This window comes from Parasteatoda tepidariorum, chromosome 8 (genome assembly GCF_982258835.1).
Source record: "Parasteatoda tepidariorum strain Cologne lab strain chromosome 8, Ptep-v5.0, whole genome shotgun sequence".
NCBI lineage: Eukaryota > Metazoa > Arthropoda > Arachnida > Araneae > Theridiidae > Parasteatoda > Parasteatoda tepidariorum.
The window spans coordinates 52,179,409-52,197,783 of NC_141762.1; the positions used below are offsets into that span (position 1 = coordinate 52,179,409).

At 30.9% G+C, this 18,375-nt stretch overlaps 2 protein-coding genes across 2 annotated transcripts in view; one reads left to right on the forward strand and one right to left on the reverse strand.

Moving 5' to 3' along the window:
• Positions 1 to 10,665, forward strand: part of LOC107450220 (ionotropic receptor coreceptor Ir25a) — a 37,143-nt gene extending 26,478 nt beyond the window's left edge. The window contains exons 11-12 of the mRNA XM_071181393.2: positions 453 to 596; positions 9,986 to 10,665. Coding sequence (XP_071037494.2) covers positions 453 to 596; positions 9,986 to 10,244 — 403 coding nt within the window. The 3' untranslated portion in view covers positions 10,245 to 10,665. The remainder of the gene's footprint in view (positions 1 to 452; positions 597 to 9,985) is intronic.
• Positions 10,666 to 16,194: 5,529 nt separating this feature from the next.
• On the reverse strand, positions 16,195 to 18,349 carry LOC107450246 (uncharacterized). The gene has a single exon (XM_016066006.4). The coding sequence runs from the start codon at positions 17,968 to 17,970 to the stop codon at positions 16,516 to 16,518; it is 1,455 nt and encodes a 484-aa protein (XP_015921492.4). The 5' UTR covers positions 17,971 to 18,349; the 3' UTR covers positions 16,195 to 16,515.
• Between the last annotated feature and the right edge of the window lie 26 nt (positions 18,350 to 18,375).

An 18,375-nucleotide genomic window follows, 5' to 3' on the forward strand; every position in this document is an offset into this window, starting at 1 on the left:
TTTTAAATGGTTTAATACATCGCTATGTGTTTTAATCATTATGCACGATACAGTAATGAATTGATTAATGTAGTGTTACGGCATAGTAATATGTATAAGCCACAGCAGTGCAATAAAATGTTCACCTTCTGTTAGGTCTGACAAATTCTAGGCTGCTCAAATATTACGGAAGTACATAAGGTGGAGAGGAATCTCTTCTCACGTTAGTATCCCGTATGTAGATCTGCGTAAGTCGCTTTGAGAACTAAGGTTATTTAATGGTAACAATGAAGCGCAGAGCTTGCTTGCGGAATTGCTTAATAAATCTCTCGATTAAAAGTTATTAGAAAAAAAATCTCTTGTGAACGAAAAAACATTTTGGAAATAAAATTCCTTTAAAATAACTTCTAAAGAAAAACAAAAGTATAACGAGACTTTTATTCAACGTAAATTCAACAGATATTCCATTGCAGATCTATGTTGGTGAAACAAATGCATAAGTACTCGGATGATAGCGTCATATGCGATTTGTACGTTGCAAAAGATGGGATAGTCCGATCTGACTGGTCCATTGCTCTGGTTAAAAACAGTCCCTTTTTAAGGCAATTTAATGACAAGTAAGTCTGGCTTAATATATTACTAAATTATGCAAAATGATTAATATAGCAGATTTTCAAAAGGAGAAAGTTAACTAAAGATTCTGTATTCGAGAAAAAATTTCGGTGTTAATGCAATGTGAAACTCTTCTTAACTATCATTAACACCCTAAAGCTAAATTCCAATTCTCTATTTGCTCGGACTAAAGAAGTTTTAATTAATCGAAAATGATATTCATTTTAAATAGACACCTCAAAAGAAGTGTTGATTCAATCGAAATCAGATTAAATGTCGAAACAGAATAATACTACTTGTATAGTCCAAACATAAAAGCCATCATAAATGGTGGTTTTTCTTTCTTCCCACTAAATTCAGTAGGAGTACCAAACTACAGTTCAGCAGCATCACACCAATCCGACCCGTTGTAGTAAGTCTATCATGTCAGGTGTCTGACCCATACAGTTTTGATTATATTTCAAAATTTTTAACTTTGGTAAATATTGCAAAATAATAATCATTCGAGACACACAATAACTTATATGCGTAAAGAAACTGAATATTTTAATTGTAATAAATGATATAAGACTTTTCCTAAAATTTGATAATTAACTTTACGAAAATTTGACAGTAATAAAGATTTCGAACTTTTAATTTTGATAATTTAGATTCATTTTTAATCAGTTTGTTATTTCATTACAATATTTTCTTGTTAGTAATCTATAATTTATTTTTTTAAAATTATTTCAATATTATAACTGTAAAATTTTCTTTTTATTTTCATAAAAGTTACACTCACTAAAATCTCATTGAAAATACTTACTTTTTCTATTTCGTGCACCATTTTCAGTACTTGGTCTAGCACTCAACTAGGACTGGGCCATATAAGAAATTTTATATCGTGATGCATCGTCAGTTTTGCATCGCGATATAGTATTTCTTGTAAGGCGCAGAAAGTCGGATTTCTATCAAAACTTCATACTCAGATTGATTTTAATCAATTTATGAATTTGAGGTATATATTTTGCTTAAGAAAGATATTAATGTTATATTTTCTAAAAATGATCGCGCAAATAGCGAAAGATTTCTTAGTTTAAAAATAAACAATAAAAAAAAAAAATTGAAATTTATCAATATAAAAAGAAAATTTAAAAAATAAGTTCGTTAAAAATTATTTGTATGCTTAAAACAAAGTGCTAAATAAATTAAACAAAAAAAACGTTTAAAACACTATTTTTTATTATTATTATTTCACATAAATAATAAAGTTAAATTGAATAATTACCGAATTCTGAAAGAAAAAACAAAGTAAGGTTTAATTTCTTAAAAATAAAAACAAAAGAATTATGATATTCGATAATATATTCAACTGACAATATTGAAAGAAAATTAAAAAACACGATTATACTCTTTAATAAAACGAAGTGCTAAATGATTTTAAAAAAAGAAGTCGCAATCGCAAACATTACTAATTTTTTTGAATAAACAAAGTTGATTGACTTATGCCCAAATCCAAAAGAGGAAAAATCAGTTTTGTTATAATTTAATTTATAAAAATGAAAACAACTAAAGATTTATAAATTTAAAATCAGTAATAAAAACCCATTAAATTATTATTTTATCCAAAAAGTTTTTAATAAATTAAAATAAACGAAAAAAAAACCTAACAAATTTAATTGCTTTTTAATTTAATTCTTTATGGGCACCTTAAATTAGATTTCCGTTCGTAATAAATTCAATAATGTAAAATAATACTTAAACAAATAATATCAAAATTAATTTTCACATTTAAAAATAAAAAAAGAAAGTTTTGTTTCAAAAAAAAATTATTTACCTAATTAATTAATTGGTTTTATTGAAATTACATACATTTGCTGACTTGTGTGCTCAATATAGGCTTATAAGTCATTGTCAAGTAGAAAATACAGATAGAACAATTCAGAGAAAGACATCACAAAGAATACATCCAGGGTTACGGCGGGATTCGAACCCGCTACCTCCACGCTTAACAGAGCGTTTGGACCGGCGATACCGCTCGGCCAGGGAGGCCCCCTAATTAATTAAGAAACACTTCTTTATATATTCTTTTCAATAATAGATTACGTTCAGTACAAGGTAACGACGGCGATCACAAAGTCAGTCCCACTGAAAATAATCTACAAGAAACGATATCAAGTCGCGACAAAGGAGAAAAAAAAACTAAGAGGTGCGGAAGCGAACATGCGAGATCACGATACTTCTCAAAACTGATTCTGATTCTACCGCTCACCAATCAAGACCGTTTCAATATAACGATACGTACATCGTCTTCCCAGCGCGAGTTGGGAGAGATCCTTGCGAGTAATATTTCGCAGGTTCTTTTTCAGATTTTTCAATGTGAAATGATTTCACCATAAACCTTTCTTGGCATAAACGATTTTATTTAGATGCATTCTTATGCCACGGCACAAACATGAAGTATATAGAAAATAATAGTAATTAATCACATAATCAATGAAACTTCGCGCTCCATCATAGAACATTCCAGTCTTCTCACACCAAGCTAGAGAACAGCCTCCCGCTTCTTCTTTTTCCTTAAGTTTTTGTCCGTATCTCGCAGCGCCATCTATTGTCGACGATTCTTATAAGTCCCCCCAAAGGAAGCACATTCGTCACCTTAGAGACAATGCTGCTGAGAGAGAGAGAGAAAACCTGAAAAATACAATAAACAAGAAAACAGCAACACAGCTTCTATTCAGGTGATGAAATTCAAGTGAGAGCTCCAAAATATGCAGCTCCCAAAAATCATAAATATATATATATATATATATAAGTATATAAAAAAAAACTATATTCCTTATGATAAATAAAAACATAAATATAAACAATTCAAAATATTACAAAAAAAATTATTTATTTTTTTTCCTTTTACACGTTATCAATGTAAAAAAAAACACTTTTTTTTCTTCTTTTAAACAACCCTGACATTTAAATTTTGTTCCGAGTTTAAGACAAATATATATATATGATTTCTTTAGGAATTAACTGTTAACCTTGATAATGCGTCGGCATTTCCATGTGAACTGCCCTTACGGTATGTTAAAGTCATATTGTAGCGTTGTAATGCTAAGGCCCACCGAGAGAGTTTAGCCCCATGAAGGGTACTTCGGGTCAGGTAAGTAAGGGGATTATGGTCTGATACAATTTGTACCTTGGCACCGAAAATCCAAGTATCAAACTTTTTCAACGCTTCGATGACACAAAACGCTTCCCTCTCAATGGTTGACCATCGTTGTTGGCAAGGATTTAGTTTTTTGCTAAAAAATGCGATGGGCATCTCTTTTCCTTGTTCATTATTTTGAGCTAAACATGCTCCAATTGCAAACGCAGACGCATCAGTATAGAGTTGAAAGGGTTTATCGATGTCTGGAGTATGTAGTGATGGCATTTTAATCAGCTCTTCTTTAAGTTTGTTGAAGGATGCTTCTGCTTTCGAGTCCCATGAAATATTATTCGGAACATTCTTTTTAGTAAGGTTCGTTAAAGGTAGAACTATTTCAGAAAAATTTTGGATATATTCTCTATAATAGCTCACCAGCCCTAATAGACTTCTAACTTCCTTTTTGGTGGTAGGCTTAGACAAATTTTGGATGACTTCTACTTTTTCAGGATCTGGAGAGTGAGTGCCAGAACCTATTATATGGCCTAAGAACTTCACGTGACTCTTTCCGAAATCACACTTTTCTAGATTTGCGGTTAGACCAATACTTCGCAGAGTTTGAACCACCTGGTCGATGTGGTAGAGATGTTCATCCCAGGATCTAGAAAATATCGCCACATCATCAATATATGAGCGACAGTAGCGTCTATGGCGAGCTAGTACTTTATCCATGGATTTCTGAAAGGTACTTCCAGCATTCTTTAAACCGAACGGAAGGACCTTCCACTGGTAATGGCCAGCATGAGTGACAAATGCTGTATATGATTTGGCGCTTTCCTTCATCGGGATTTGCCAGTACCCTTTCGTTAAATCGATTACTGTTATAAAGTGGGCTTTGCCTATTTCAAAAAGTAGGTCTTTTGCGATCTTCATTGGATATGCGTCAGGAACTGTGAAGCTATTCAGAAGTCTAAAGTCAATGCACAGTCTAACGCTACCATCCTTTTTTGCAACGCATACCACAGGATGTGCCCATTCACTGTCACTGGGCTCTATTAGATCCCATTCTAGTAATTCTTTAACTTGGCGATCAACTTCGTCTTGTAGCGAAATGGGGACACGATAGGGTTTTAATCTCTTCGGACTGCAGTCTGCTGTAACTTTTATGTCATGACCATCGACATGGGCTTGACCTGGTTTGCTACTAAAAACATCGGTGTATGATTTTAACACATTGAATAGTTCCTTTCGCTGGTAATATTTTAGGTCACCTTTCATATTTTGCAAGTGGGTCCATAAGTCTTCAGTAGATTTGTCCATAAGATCCGCTGGTGCATAGTGGATATCTCCAAAGTCTTCATCTTGGTCGAAAATGATACCAATATGATCCACTCGAACAATGTAAGGCCTTAATTTATTTATGTGGAGTTCCTTTATACTCCCGTTTTCCATTTCGACTTTGGCAGAGTGAGGTCTGGTAAGTTCGATTACAGTAGCTGGTCCTTGCCAAGTACTGAGCAATTTGTGAGATGACGATGGGATTAGCACGAGGACTTTGTCCCCAACATTCAAAGTCTTATCCTTAGACCGTAAGTTGTATCTTGATGTGTATCCGTCTTGAGAGATTTTGGAGTTTTCAGCTGCAATGTCATGAGCTTTTCTTATTTTTCCGATAAGATCATGTAGGTAAGTTTCAATTGAGCGGGATGCAGTGACTGGAACGCTACGTTCGCCTGTACAGATCTCTTTCAATAAGGATAAAGGTCCCGGTGGCAGTCTTCCATACACCATCTGGAAGGGAGACAAACCAGTGGTGCTATGTGGCACTTCCCTGTAGGCAAACAGAAGATAGGGAAGGTGTAGGTCCCAATTTCTTCCATGTTCCTGGATATTTTTATTCATCATTTCTTTTAAAGTCCTATTCCATCGTTCGACAGCACCCATACTCTCGGGGTGTCCGAGAGTGGAAAATCTGGGACATACGCCAAGTAAGTCTTCAAAAGATCGGGTGAGTTTGGCTGTGAAATTAGTTCCCTGATCGGAACAAATCATTTTCGGAAATCCGGTTTGAGAAAAAATCTTCATCAGGACGTTGCATGTGGTCTTTGCACTTATTTCTCTAACAGGGATGGCTTCTGCCCATCTAGTGCATAAATCAATTGCACATATCACAAACCGATGACCTCTTCTGGATGGTGGTTCTAACGGTCCAATGCAATCAACACTCCATACTTCAAAGGGTGTTTCTGGTCTGACGATAGGTTGGATTGGAATTCTATCTTTATATGTGATTGTTCGCTTCAATTGACATTCCTTGCAGCTTTCACAGAACTTCTTAACGTCTTGTTTGATAGTAGGCCAGAAGAATGAATATTTAATTCGTTGAGTTGTCTTTTTCTCACCGAGGTGACCAGCAAGAGGAATTTCATGAGCCATTCTCAGAACTTCTGTTCTTCTCTCTAAGGGTAACACAACTTGTTTGATGTTTTCGCCACAAATATTCTCCGAGTGAAGTAGAATTTCGTTTTGAACTGTATAAGCATTTTTGTTCCTTTTCGCCCATTCAAAGCATTTTTCTAGACTCTCATCTTGTTCTTGAAGAGTCTTAAAATCCAATTTAGTGTCATTTTCCATTCTTGCATTCTTAATGTCTTTTTGTGAAATTTGGGTAATGACAGCACAATTTGAAGTATTTTCTTTCGATGGTGATGGTTCGTCGCTAGAGTCTTCCCCCTCTGAAAAGGTATTCCATTGAAGATTACTGTGACAAAGCTCAATATTTTCACACAGTATCTCATAAGCTGAAGAACTTAGCAGCAAATCGGTTACCAGCTTCTTTGAAACAGCACAGGTGATAGGTACACTACCATGAAGTTCGTCATTTATTTTCATTTGGAAAATTTTCAGTGGAGTGACTTCGCTTTCTCCGAAAGCAGAAGATATCTCTATTTTACTTTCTCCTTCACAAGGTATGTCGGCGACTAACTTCTCGCGGACTACCGATATCTGGGCTCCTGTGTCTACAATGCCATTTAGAACCACGTTTCCGCATTTAACTCTGACGAGTTTTAAATCATCTATGTTTCCAGATATATCCACGGATTTTGAGACAGGAATAGAAATCTTGGCAGTTAGCACTTCTGGTTTTTCTTTTTCTTAAGGGAGTGGTGACGATTGGATTAAATTGTTTTGGGCAGTTGTAGGAGTGTTTCTAGGTTGCCGATTTTTAAGGCAAAATCTGGATGTATGGCCTTCTCTTCCACAAGTATAACAAGATAGTTTGGAAAACGACCTCTGTAGTTCATCACTCTTACGGGGTGTATATGTGCTTGATGGGCCCTGTTTGTAGAATGATTTGTTTCTTGAATTTCTTTCTGAAGGTGGAGAACGAGGTCGCCACTTTTCATTAGTTTTGTCTTTTGAGGGAATTCCGGTTGTTTTCCTCGAATCATTACGTACACTGTCATATTCGTCAAGCTTATCCGCTAATTTGGTTGGAGAAACGAAATTTGCCCACTCATCAAGAAGGTGGTCTCTTACTTCATGAGGTATCTTTTTCTTAAGTTGATCAGTGATAATGAGATTTTTTAAACTAGCAAAGTCTTTTATTTCAAGTCCATCAATCCACTCTTCGAAATAATTCGTGATTTCATAACAAAAATCCCTCCACGATTTTTCAGTGCTTTTCTGGTGCATCACAAACTTTTTTCTAAAACTTTCAGGATTCAATTTAAATCTCTTTAATAAGATGGTCTTAATGTATTCGTAGTCTTCAAATTTTTCTTCAGATTCTCTACCAATTAGTTGAATGATTTCAGAAGGCAATAAAGTTAATAAACATGACACCCAGTCTTTAGAATCAATCCCTGTTCTTTTAGCCTGTCTTTCAAATAAAGATAAATAAATCACGATATCATCATCCCTTAACTTGAATTTAGGAATGAGCTTAATTAAGTCAACGCTATGTTGTCCGTTTCCATTGGGCGATGAAGTTTGAGTTAGTTGAGTACGGGATTCAATTTCAAGTTTTTTCAACTCAAATTCCATTTGTTCTCTTTTCTGCTGAGCTTCGATTTCGTCCTTCCTTCGCTGTTCCTCAATTTCTTCCTTCCTTCGCTGTTCCTCAATTTCTTCCTTCCTTTTCCTCTCTTCCACAATTGAGAAAAACATTTCTCTGGCAAACGCTTCATCATATGTGTTATTTTGTTTTTTAGTGTTATAATTTTCATACTTGGATCCACATCAATTTCTAATTCGGTGGCCAACGTTATCAAATCCTCCTTTTTACCCTTTCCCAAAAATGCCATGGCTTAAATTTAATAATTCTCAATCATAAAAAAAAAAAATTTAACGGAAAAAATTGACTACTTCCTAATTAATATTCCAATAATTTCTTAAAAGAAACACATAAATGAACATCATTCACAAATCTATAGAAAATGTCTATTTTTGACAACCTCACAACGAAATTAACAACCTCAAAATACTGAGAATACTTTGTAATATTCAGTTATCGATTTGTTATATAATAAACCTTATATAACAAACCTTAACACTTATGAACATTTTAAATCAATACTTTGTGTACACTAGATATAATATATACTTTCCTACAAGTTCACAAATTCAAAACATAAAAATTATTTTAACCAAAATAATTATTCTTAGAACAAAAATCAAATTCTACGTGAGAATGAAAACTTTAACTGAATATTTTAAATCATTAAATGCGATAAGAAATTTATAAATAACTTTCGTATAAATTTCTCATTAAAATGTACGAAAACAAAATATATCATACGTATAAAAAAAATTCAACAATGATACAATTCAATATCAAAATAATCAAATAGAATAAAACAAACTCAGTTTTGTATTTTTTTTCTTATTAAAAGACACTTGCCTCTTCTTTCAGAAATAAAAAAAACATTTTATGCAAAAATAAAAGAATCAAAACAATGGTTTTAGAATGAGACTTCCAAGGTTGGTTGACGCCAAATTATATTCCGTTATTTGATACAACCTATGCTTTTTTTTTGTTTGGTTTAATAAATCTTATTTGATATAAATAATAGATCATTCAGCATTCTTTATTTTTCGAAATACGATTGCAACATTATATTTTATGCTGCTTCCAATAATTTCCCAAACAGAATTTAAAAACCACAATAAATTCAATTTTATCAAATAAAATTTTCAATTACGATACCACGCTATACGTTATGCACTGGCGTGCTTCCAACAATTTCCAAAACAGAACTTAAAAATCACAATAAAATCAATATAATGAAATAAAATTTTCAATTATTTGGGACGAAAATCAAAACAACAAGAACAACCAAATTCTTTTTAGAAATATGCTATCTGCGTACTCTGGCGAGTAAAAGAATTCACTTTAGAACACTGGCGTGTTCGTACTCTGACGAGTAAACTAAATTAATGTTCCATGTCGGAACACAAACATTTAATTTCCATTTTGTATAATTTTCGCCCAAATAATTATAATTACTTATTTATGGGAGCATACATTTACAAATATAAAGTGAGCTCTCACCTGGTTTTTGGTTCTGCATCATCTTCGGCGGCTGCGCCAGTAATATTTCGCAGGTTCTTTTTCAGATTTTTCAATGTGAAATGATTTCACCATAAACCTTTCTTGGCATAAACGATTTTATTTAGATGCATTCTTATGCCACGGCACAAACATGAAGTATATAGAAAATAATAGTAATTAATCACATAATCAATGAAACTTCGCGCTCCATCATAGAACATTCCAGTCTTCTCACACCAAGCTAGAGAACAGCCTCCCGCTTCTTTTTTTTCCTTAAGTTTTTGTCCGTATCTCGCAGCGCCATCTATTGTCGACGATTCTTATATTGCGTGTCTTGTATCGCTATATCGTTCGTCTTCTTTACTCGACGGCTTAAATCAGATTTCTGATGCATTGCCTGGAACGAAAGTCGCTGTATCGGCCTGCCGATACAGGCGTTAGATCGATATGACGCGATATATCGATTTATAGCCCAGTCCTACTCAAGACTTACCCCTTTATTATTGTAAATAGGTACTTTCTCTAGCTGAATTCCATTTTTTTATTCGCGCAGGTTCCCTCAAGATTTCTTTTGATTGGAAAAAGCGTTATGCCATTTTATTTGTGTCATGTAGAAGCAGTCTATTTCAGAATTCTTTTTAACATTGTATAACAGCCTACCCTATTTCACATTATAAGCACCCTACAAACGAAAATAATTTTCAATTCCTTTATTTTAGAATTATTCGAATGGAGCGATTTGGATTACTGCAAAAATGGTATAAAGACCATTGGGAATCTGCACAAGGAGATTGTCGTCCCAGCGATGGACTGAATCCTACAGGACTCAATTCTATTTCTCTCACTGACACTCAATCTAACTTCGTTGTTCTTGCACTCGGGTGGTGTACAAGTTTCCTGCTCCTTCTTATAGAGCGAATCGTCTACCAATGGGAAAATCATATCACAAGGAACGTTTTGCCCGTCATAAGATTCTAGGACTTAGTCACAGTATTATCAATATGAAATGCTATTATTAGCTAAACCAGCCGATTAGTGGATTATAATTAACCAGTTTTAAACTTATTGCATTATTAAAAAAAATTTAAAAAATGATGAGTATGAAATAAACAAATAAGTTAAAGAAATCTAATTTAAAGGAAACTCTTTTTGAGCATGCAAGTGACGATTATGTAATATAGTCAAATACTAAGTGTCATTGATTCTAGATTCTATGTCACCGTCTTGTTTTGTACTGTCATCATAGCTACGTCTAAGGGCGGATGAGAGAAAAATTAGGACACATATCGCAAAGGCTTCAAGAACACGAATACATTCAAACAAAATTAGTTTCACTTACAGTTTCAGAATGCACAGCTAACTATTACCAAGTAACATTTTTTTTTAAAAAAGAAACAAATAACTATGCTTGAATAAATAAATAACATAAATAAATAACATAAATAAATAAAAGAAATAAATAACTAAGCTTGCTATCGGAAAATTACTTGTTTTATGTGGGAATATGGTTTAAATTTATTATATGCAGCAGAAACACTGTAATCTTAAGTAAATATGCTGTTTAAAATATTTCTCTAACACATAGGATTGCAGTAAGTGGTTTAAAAAGGCGCTGAACCCTCTTCTACGGAATCGACCCCGTCGACGAAATGATCTTGCGAATAAATTGATCCTGTTGAAGAAATAACCATGCCGATGAAAACACCCTGCCAACGAATCGATCCTTCAGACGAAATGACCATCTCGTCGACGAAATGACTTATCATCAAAATGATCGGTCGACGAAGCAACCATGTCGAGGAAATGGCTTGTCGACGAAAGGACAGAAGAATAATGCAGGGATATTGATTTTATGAATGCATTAAATTTATTTTATGGCAAAAAATGACGCTACAAAAAATAAATAGAATTTTAAAACAAAATATCTTTTGTCGTCGACTGCCGTAGGTTAGGATTTTAAACTTTTATTAACAAACACAATTTTTTCAAAAATGTCAGAACTGATATTAGTGCACCTTTCACCAAAGAAACAACTTTTCGTCGGTGACCTTTTTATGCTGGACATAGCTCGAAATGCGTGTTTAAGAAAATATACTTATTAGCCATGCAATTTTCTTAAAAATGCATTTTGAACTGGAGTCCAATTTCAAAAACACGCATTTTAGGCGAGTCCACTTTACTTAACTATTCACTTCGTCCAGCATGTCCAGAATAAGAAAACTCACCGAAGTTTTATATATATATATATAAATATAATACCCAGATTGGGATTGCTCTCGCGTCATCCAGGTTAGGACGGACTGAAATTCACTTATAATTACTTTTTCCGGCCGTCATAGTACTGATTGACACATCGAAGTGCCATTCAAGGGGTTTTGTGAAGTAAATTTTGAAAAAAAGTTTTTGGGTTAACCAGTTCATTAAATTAAATGTCAAAACTAGTTAAATCGCGATATGGAAGAAATTGAAGATGAACTGACTCGTATGACTCAAGCGGACGACGTCACTCGCTTACTTAATACAGATTGTTACAATAATCACAATATTTAACTGTCCAAAATAGTATCTTACGGATCTGCACTATTATTTCTACAGAAAACGGATTAAACTAGGTATTTTAGACTTATTTATTGTTGTAAATAATCTGCTGTCTTACAATCACAATGAAAAACTTATTATCGCGTTAATTCATTTAATAAGAAAAGAATATTCCATAAGCACCTAGCTCTCGCCATTTGAGAAGAGGTGAAATAATAGTTTGATCAAATTCACTTGCCTATTTGCGATCAATCTTTTCAAATTGGCACTTAGTATGTGAAAATTCGATTATCAAAACAATAAATTTTCTGATCGATTTTTTTCTTCTTCTTCTTTGGATACATATGTTAACATACATAGTCATTTCAGTTTATAGTCACAGTTACAACTAAGATATATTTATGAAACTATCATAATATATAACATAATTATGTTATTTAAAAAATGAAAAAAAAAATGGTCATCACAATGGAAAAGGAATTTAAAAAAATAATAATCTAAATGATTAAACACATGACAAAAACCTAAAAAATTGCATTGCATAAATGCAGGTTGAGCAGTTTAACTTATTAAGCAGTTTCTGTATGCCAACAACTGAGTATATTATTTTTTATTGCAAGAAACTTCCTTGAGTAACACCAATAAAACAGAAATTTCTGTCACTGACTCAGTTAAGACATTATTGGTCACCAGTTAGCCACAGGTAAACAATTTAACAAGCAAAAATGCTAATTTTCAAAAAATTACTAATTTGTATGGGTGGGACTCAAATAACTTAATCATTTACTTACAAAATAAATAAGTAAGGCAATGCAAAACCAGGACAATAGATTTAAATTTCTTAAACTAAGATTTATTTGTATATGTTAAAATATGCAACAATTATCAAAAACATTTCTTGAATAATAAAAGATACAACAGCAGGGCACTTAGGAATACCAAGGCACATAATATTTGTAATTTACACAAATATTTTAACTAAATAATGAACCCTTTTTTTTCAATAGTATTTAAGCATCAAACGAAATAATCATATCTTAAGTTAATAAATTTGGACTTAAAACTTTTTCTTTACTTTAAATTTTTTTTTTTCAAATACAAGAAATTGCACATAATACAGAAAAGTAGAATATGGTAATATTTAAGTAAATAGCAGTTCATCTGTAATTAGAGTAAATAAAATACACCTGCTAACAGAAAAGGGTGAGTCAAACATACTTAGAAAAATATGAAAGAAAATTAAAATGTTAAGTGTATTATCAACAAGCATAACCATATAAATACAATACACTCACAAAAAACTTAACTATTTAAGTTAATAATATCTAAATTATTATTTAAATTTAAAATCTTATTGACATATGTTTTATATAAAATCTTATTAACACATATTTCATAGTTTGATCACATTTTGTTTTGATTTTCAAACATAGCAAACAACACATAGCAAATGATTTTCAACACATAGCAAATATTTTCTGTATTTTTAAAGCAGCAATACAATTGATTGTTTTTAATTTAAAAAAAAATTAATATTTTCAAAATAAGTGTGTTTAAAAATAAATTTTGTTTATCCTCAAAATAATGATAAATAAGTCTGAACAATTCCTGCAGTTACAAAAATATTTGCAAGGATTAATTAATAGCATTATTTTGGAAGTGTAAAATGATATTTAAAGGATTAAATACTAATGCTATCATAAATGAATGTTTATAATGCAAAATAAAATTTACTGAGAAAAGTATGATATATTCATCTCATTACAAAACATTTAGTATTATTTTTCCAAAAGGCAATTATTATTTTCAAAACAGGCACTTCATATTAATTTTTATCAATAAAATTGAGATAAGCTCACCATTAAAAGTCAAATATTGCATATAAATTATTTAATTTCAACATTAATAATCATCATAACTGATTGTGCAAATTTAATCCCTTGATACCCAGTTTACTTAATACTTTAAATTATCTACAGCTTTAATTATTTTGGTAAAAATGATTGTGTGTATGCCATCAGAAGTCTAAATACCACAATAATTTTATTACTAGTAACTTAAAAAACTATTAAACATAATAGAATTTTTTTTTTAAATAATTCCTGTTAAAATTTAAAATAAAATAAAATTGAGTACTGATGAAGAAATAATAATAATAAATTCATTTATTTTAAAATAAATGAAATCATTTTTAAATTTTAGAATTACTTCTGAAAACTGAATGCTGGAATAAATGGTATTGTAAGTCAAAAAGGATGCAAGAATTGCATGAGGAAAGTATTCCAGATGAAAGAGAATACTATTAGTTTTTTTTTTAAAAAAAAACATAAATAAAAAGGTTAAAAATGGGGAAAAAATTAACAAGTAACAAAGTTTGACTTTTTCACGTTTAGGTGCTACAGACTTTTTTATATTTAAGCAAAATTTTATTGCTTCAACTTTAAGCTAATATTTCAACCTAGTAACCAAAAAATTTTTGATTTCAAAGTATAAAAATGTAACAAATGCCCAAAATTTAGTAAAATCAGAAACCCCTTTGCAAGGCTCGCAGTAATCGTCACATTTAAGGTTTGATCTGGAAGTTTCCTAAACTTCATTTATAAAATTTTACCTAACTCTTACAGTCTCATTTAAACTAAACCCAAAAAATAAACCAAAGTCCAGATTTCCTAGAAACTGACCAAGCAGCTATTTAACATTCCATTTCTTTTAATCCACTGAAGTACATAAAATTTTATCACGATTATTAGTTTTTAATTATTATTATGACAATTAAAAGATATTATCAATAAATCTACATCAAAATTATAGTTTAAAAAAAAAACATTGTGAAGTTCTATTAATATATTTACGCTTCTAAGTGCAAAAATAGTTTAATTGAACTACATATTTTAACGAATAAAATATATTTTAACTGTCAAAATTTTATTTCCCAAGATCAGATTGGTTTCTGAAATCAGAAACATTTCACTAGACTAGTGACTTATCATTTACCAAGATAATCTAATACAATCTCCGAAACAAACAATACAATATAGTAAACAACTGTAAAAAGCATTTTGAGGAATATTCACTGCACAATCTAAAGGAACATGCACTTTTTCCTCCCAATATGCTATGATGCCTCCCAATATGAATACAAGAAAATGTGAAAGTCTGTTAGAGAAAATAATGAAGATTAAGAAGCCAGTTAGCTTTTAGGAATTAGTCTGCAAACACACAATCAGTAGTTAACAAAGTTAAAATAAAATAATTCCAGTATTAGTTTACTAAAGTGACATAAAAACATTAGAGGCAACTTAAAACATATTGATTAACATGAAATATAAATATCTTTTACAACAATTTATATCACATATATATCAACACACTTAGCAAATTACTTAATTAAGCCTTTCTCTCTCTCTCTCTCAATATATATATATTCATTTCTATATTTAAAGTGGTAGTAAAAATGTATGCTTTCTATATATTCCTTGCATTTATAAACTTTTAGACCACCACATTCAGAGTATGTTTCTGCCTAAAATTGTAAATTAAACCATTGGGGAAAATCATCCTCGAAAGAATTAAAAGTTGGCAGGTATATATATATATATATATATATATATATATATATATATATATATATATATATATATATATATATATATATATATATATATATATATATATATATATATATATATATATTACTGATATCAACACTTTCCTTTGATCACTTGTCATTAAGTGTACAACAGTACCGGGATGAGTTTACCATAACTCTCCAGATATTTGATTCGTTAACAAGAGACTCTTTAACAAAGAAGTAAAAATGTTTAAACAACTATTGACTTGATATATTTGCTAAACTGATAAAATCAAAATTACAACTTAAACCAAAATTACAGTTATTTTTTCCAAATAATATATAATATAAAAAAACAATGATATCATTTTATAAGTTATAAGGATAGTTTTCTTTCTTATATAGAAATCTCTGAACTATAACCTTCAAGTTTATTCTAACTTTAATATTATTTCTATTATTTATGTTTTTTAAGTTTCTCATGTGTCATTTCATTGGTCACCAAAATTTGGCAACCATTTTCACAAAGGTAAAGAAATTTTTCTACTATCACCATTATTGGAAATCAATATTATTGCACGTTAATTTAAAGGTTTATTAATGGTTTAAGGCAATTGATTCGGTTATACATGCACAGAAAGAGACAAATCACTCTTTAAAAAACCATCTTAGACTGATGTTTAAGACAATTACGCAACTGACTTAAAAACCTTTTTCATCAAGAAATGCAATTAGGTAAATTAATTCCTTTTAAATAGTATAATTATTTTTACATAGATTAATTCATATTCAGACAACACATTTTCTTTACATTTCGAATTTTTAAAACTTTTTGATTTACTCTTGATATTCTACGTGTAAGAGTAGTAAACAAAATTAACTAACTGAATGAATGTTTTAACTTGTTTGTTAAAAAATTCCTTCCAACAACTTTGCAAAAGATAAACATTGTAAGATTTTGAATATAAAATGGTAAAATAGTATTACAAAAACTAACCAACAATTAATCAATAAACCATTAAGATACAACTTAATATTATTCAATATAAGCTCTTGCATAAAATTCAATTACTTTTATTAACAAAACATAACAGATCATTAATGCATATTTTTTATAATTTTTTTTTAAATAGAAACATTCTATGCGGAATGTTTCCGCTTCATGTGCCTTTTTAAAGCTGAATTTCTGCAGAAATGAATGCCACATTGTTCACAGGAGTAAGGCTTTTCACCAGTATGTGAATAATAGTGTTCCTTAAGTTCACCAGATTGTGTAAATCGTCTATTGCATATCTCACACTCAAATGGCTTATCGCCAGTATGTATTCGAATATGAGTGGTTAAATTACTTTTACGCTTAAATCCTTTATTACAAACCTTACAGTAAAAGGATTTTTCTTCCGAATGCACAAGCAAATGTTCTTGCAATCCCCAGCTTCGGGAAAAGCTCTTGTCACATAATGTGCATGTGTAAGGTTTCTTTCCAGTGTGCATAAATGAATGACGTTGTAACAACTCTTTTGAGTGGAAATTTTTATTGCACAATTCACAAATGTAAGGTTTAACATTAGAATGAGTGTAGGAGTGTTCTTTAAGACCACTTCTTTGTCCAAATCTTCGATTACAGACAGGGCAAATGAAAGGTTTTTCTCCAGTATGAGTACGATAATGATCTTTTAAGACACTACTTCTCTTAAACCCTTTATTACACATTTCACAGAAGTAAAGCAAATCTTCAGTGTGTAACAATGTATGTCTTCTTAAGTAAATCTGTAGTCTGAAACTTTTAGAGCACAATTCACATTTGTATGGTTTAGCTGAGTCATGAATACTTACATGTCTCCTAAGGTTAGATTGGTGTTTAAATCCTGAATCACAAATCTTGCAAATATAAGGTCTCACTTCAGCATGTACACGACAATGCCTAACAAACTCACTTTTGCGAACAAACGTTTTATGACAAATTTCACATGAAAATCTTTGCTGCAGCTTATTTTCTATATTTGTTTTACTTTCAATAATTACTTTTTTATCAGTGTGTGATTTGGCATGCAATTTTAGATGATGTTTTAAGCGAAAGTTCTTATTGCAAATTTTGCAACGGAACGGATACTTTTCTGCGTGAATTGCGATGTGACATCTTAGATTGCTTTTGTCCTTAAATTCTTTATTACACACTTCACAACTGTAAATACTCTTATTATCCTCATTGTGTAATAAATAATGCCTGGTAAATGCATTTTTCTTTTCAAAATTTTTATGGCATATATCACAGTTAAATAATTTTTTCATTGAATCAATAGTTATTTCAGATTTATCACACTTTGCTAAGTTAGAATGATCATTAGTCATTGATATAAAATCATATACTTTATTTTCCATACCACAAATGGTTTTTACATGATTTACAGGAGTTTTTAAAATAGATGTAACTTCAGAGTTATAAAAAATATCATCTTTCTCAAGTTTGACCATATCAAAAGATGAACCAAAACTATTTTGTTCATAAAAAGGAGAAAAAGACGGAGCAATGATCAATTGTTTATTAGAATCGGTATGGATGGAATCTGAACTGGAACCGATAATAGCGGCCATAATTAAATTATCTGAATGATATATTTAGGAAAAGATGTATGTGATAATCGAATAGTGTACTTTAAATTTCAAAAATAAACTAGAAAAATATTTCTGTCTCAAAGTTTAAGAGTTAAAAAACAAAATATTTGCGGTATAAATAAGAGAATAAGAAGAATCGCAGCACCGTGTATTAAACAGAAAGATAATTATAGCCATTTTTATAAAAATATTTGGCAGTACAACAAATTTTTATGGGATAAAAATATTACAGGATGATTAAAAAACATTCTTAAAGTGAAAAAAAATTAATAGTAATAATGAAACTAAATAAAAAGTTAAAACACAGAACTATTTCTGAGTAGGAAATAATTGTTTGTTTATATTTTACACCAACAGGGTCACTACAAAAACCCTGTTGCCAAA

What these genes read in the sequence shown, in the direction of transcription:
- LOC107450246 (XM_016066006.4), bottom strand. Translation starts at nt 17,970, where the DNA reads ATGGCCGCTATTATCGGTTCCAGTTCAGATTCCATCCATACCGATTCT.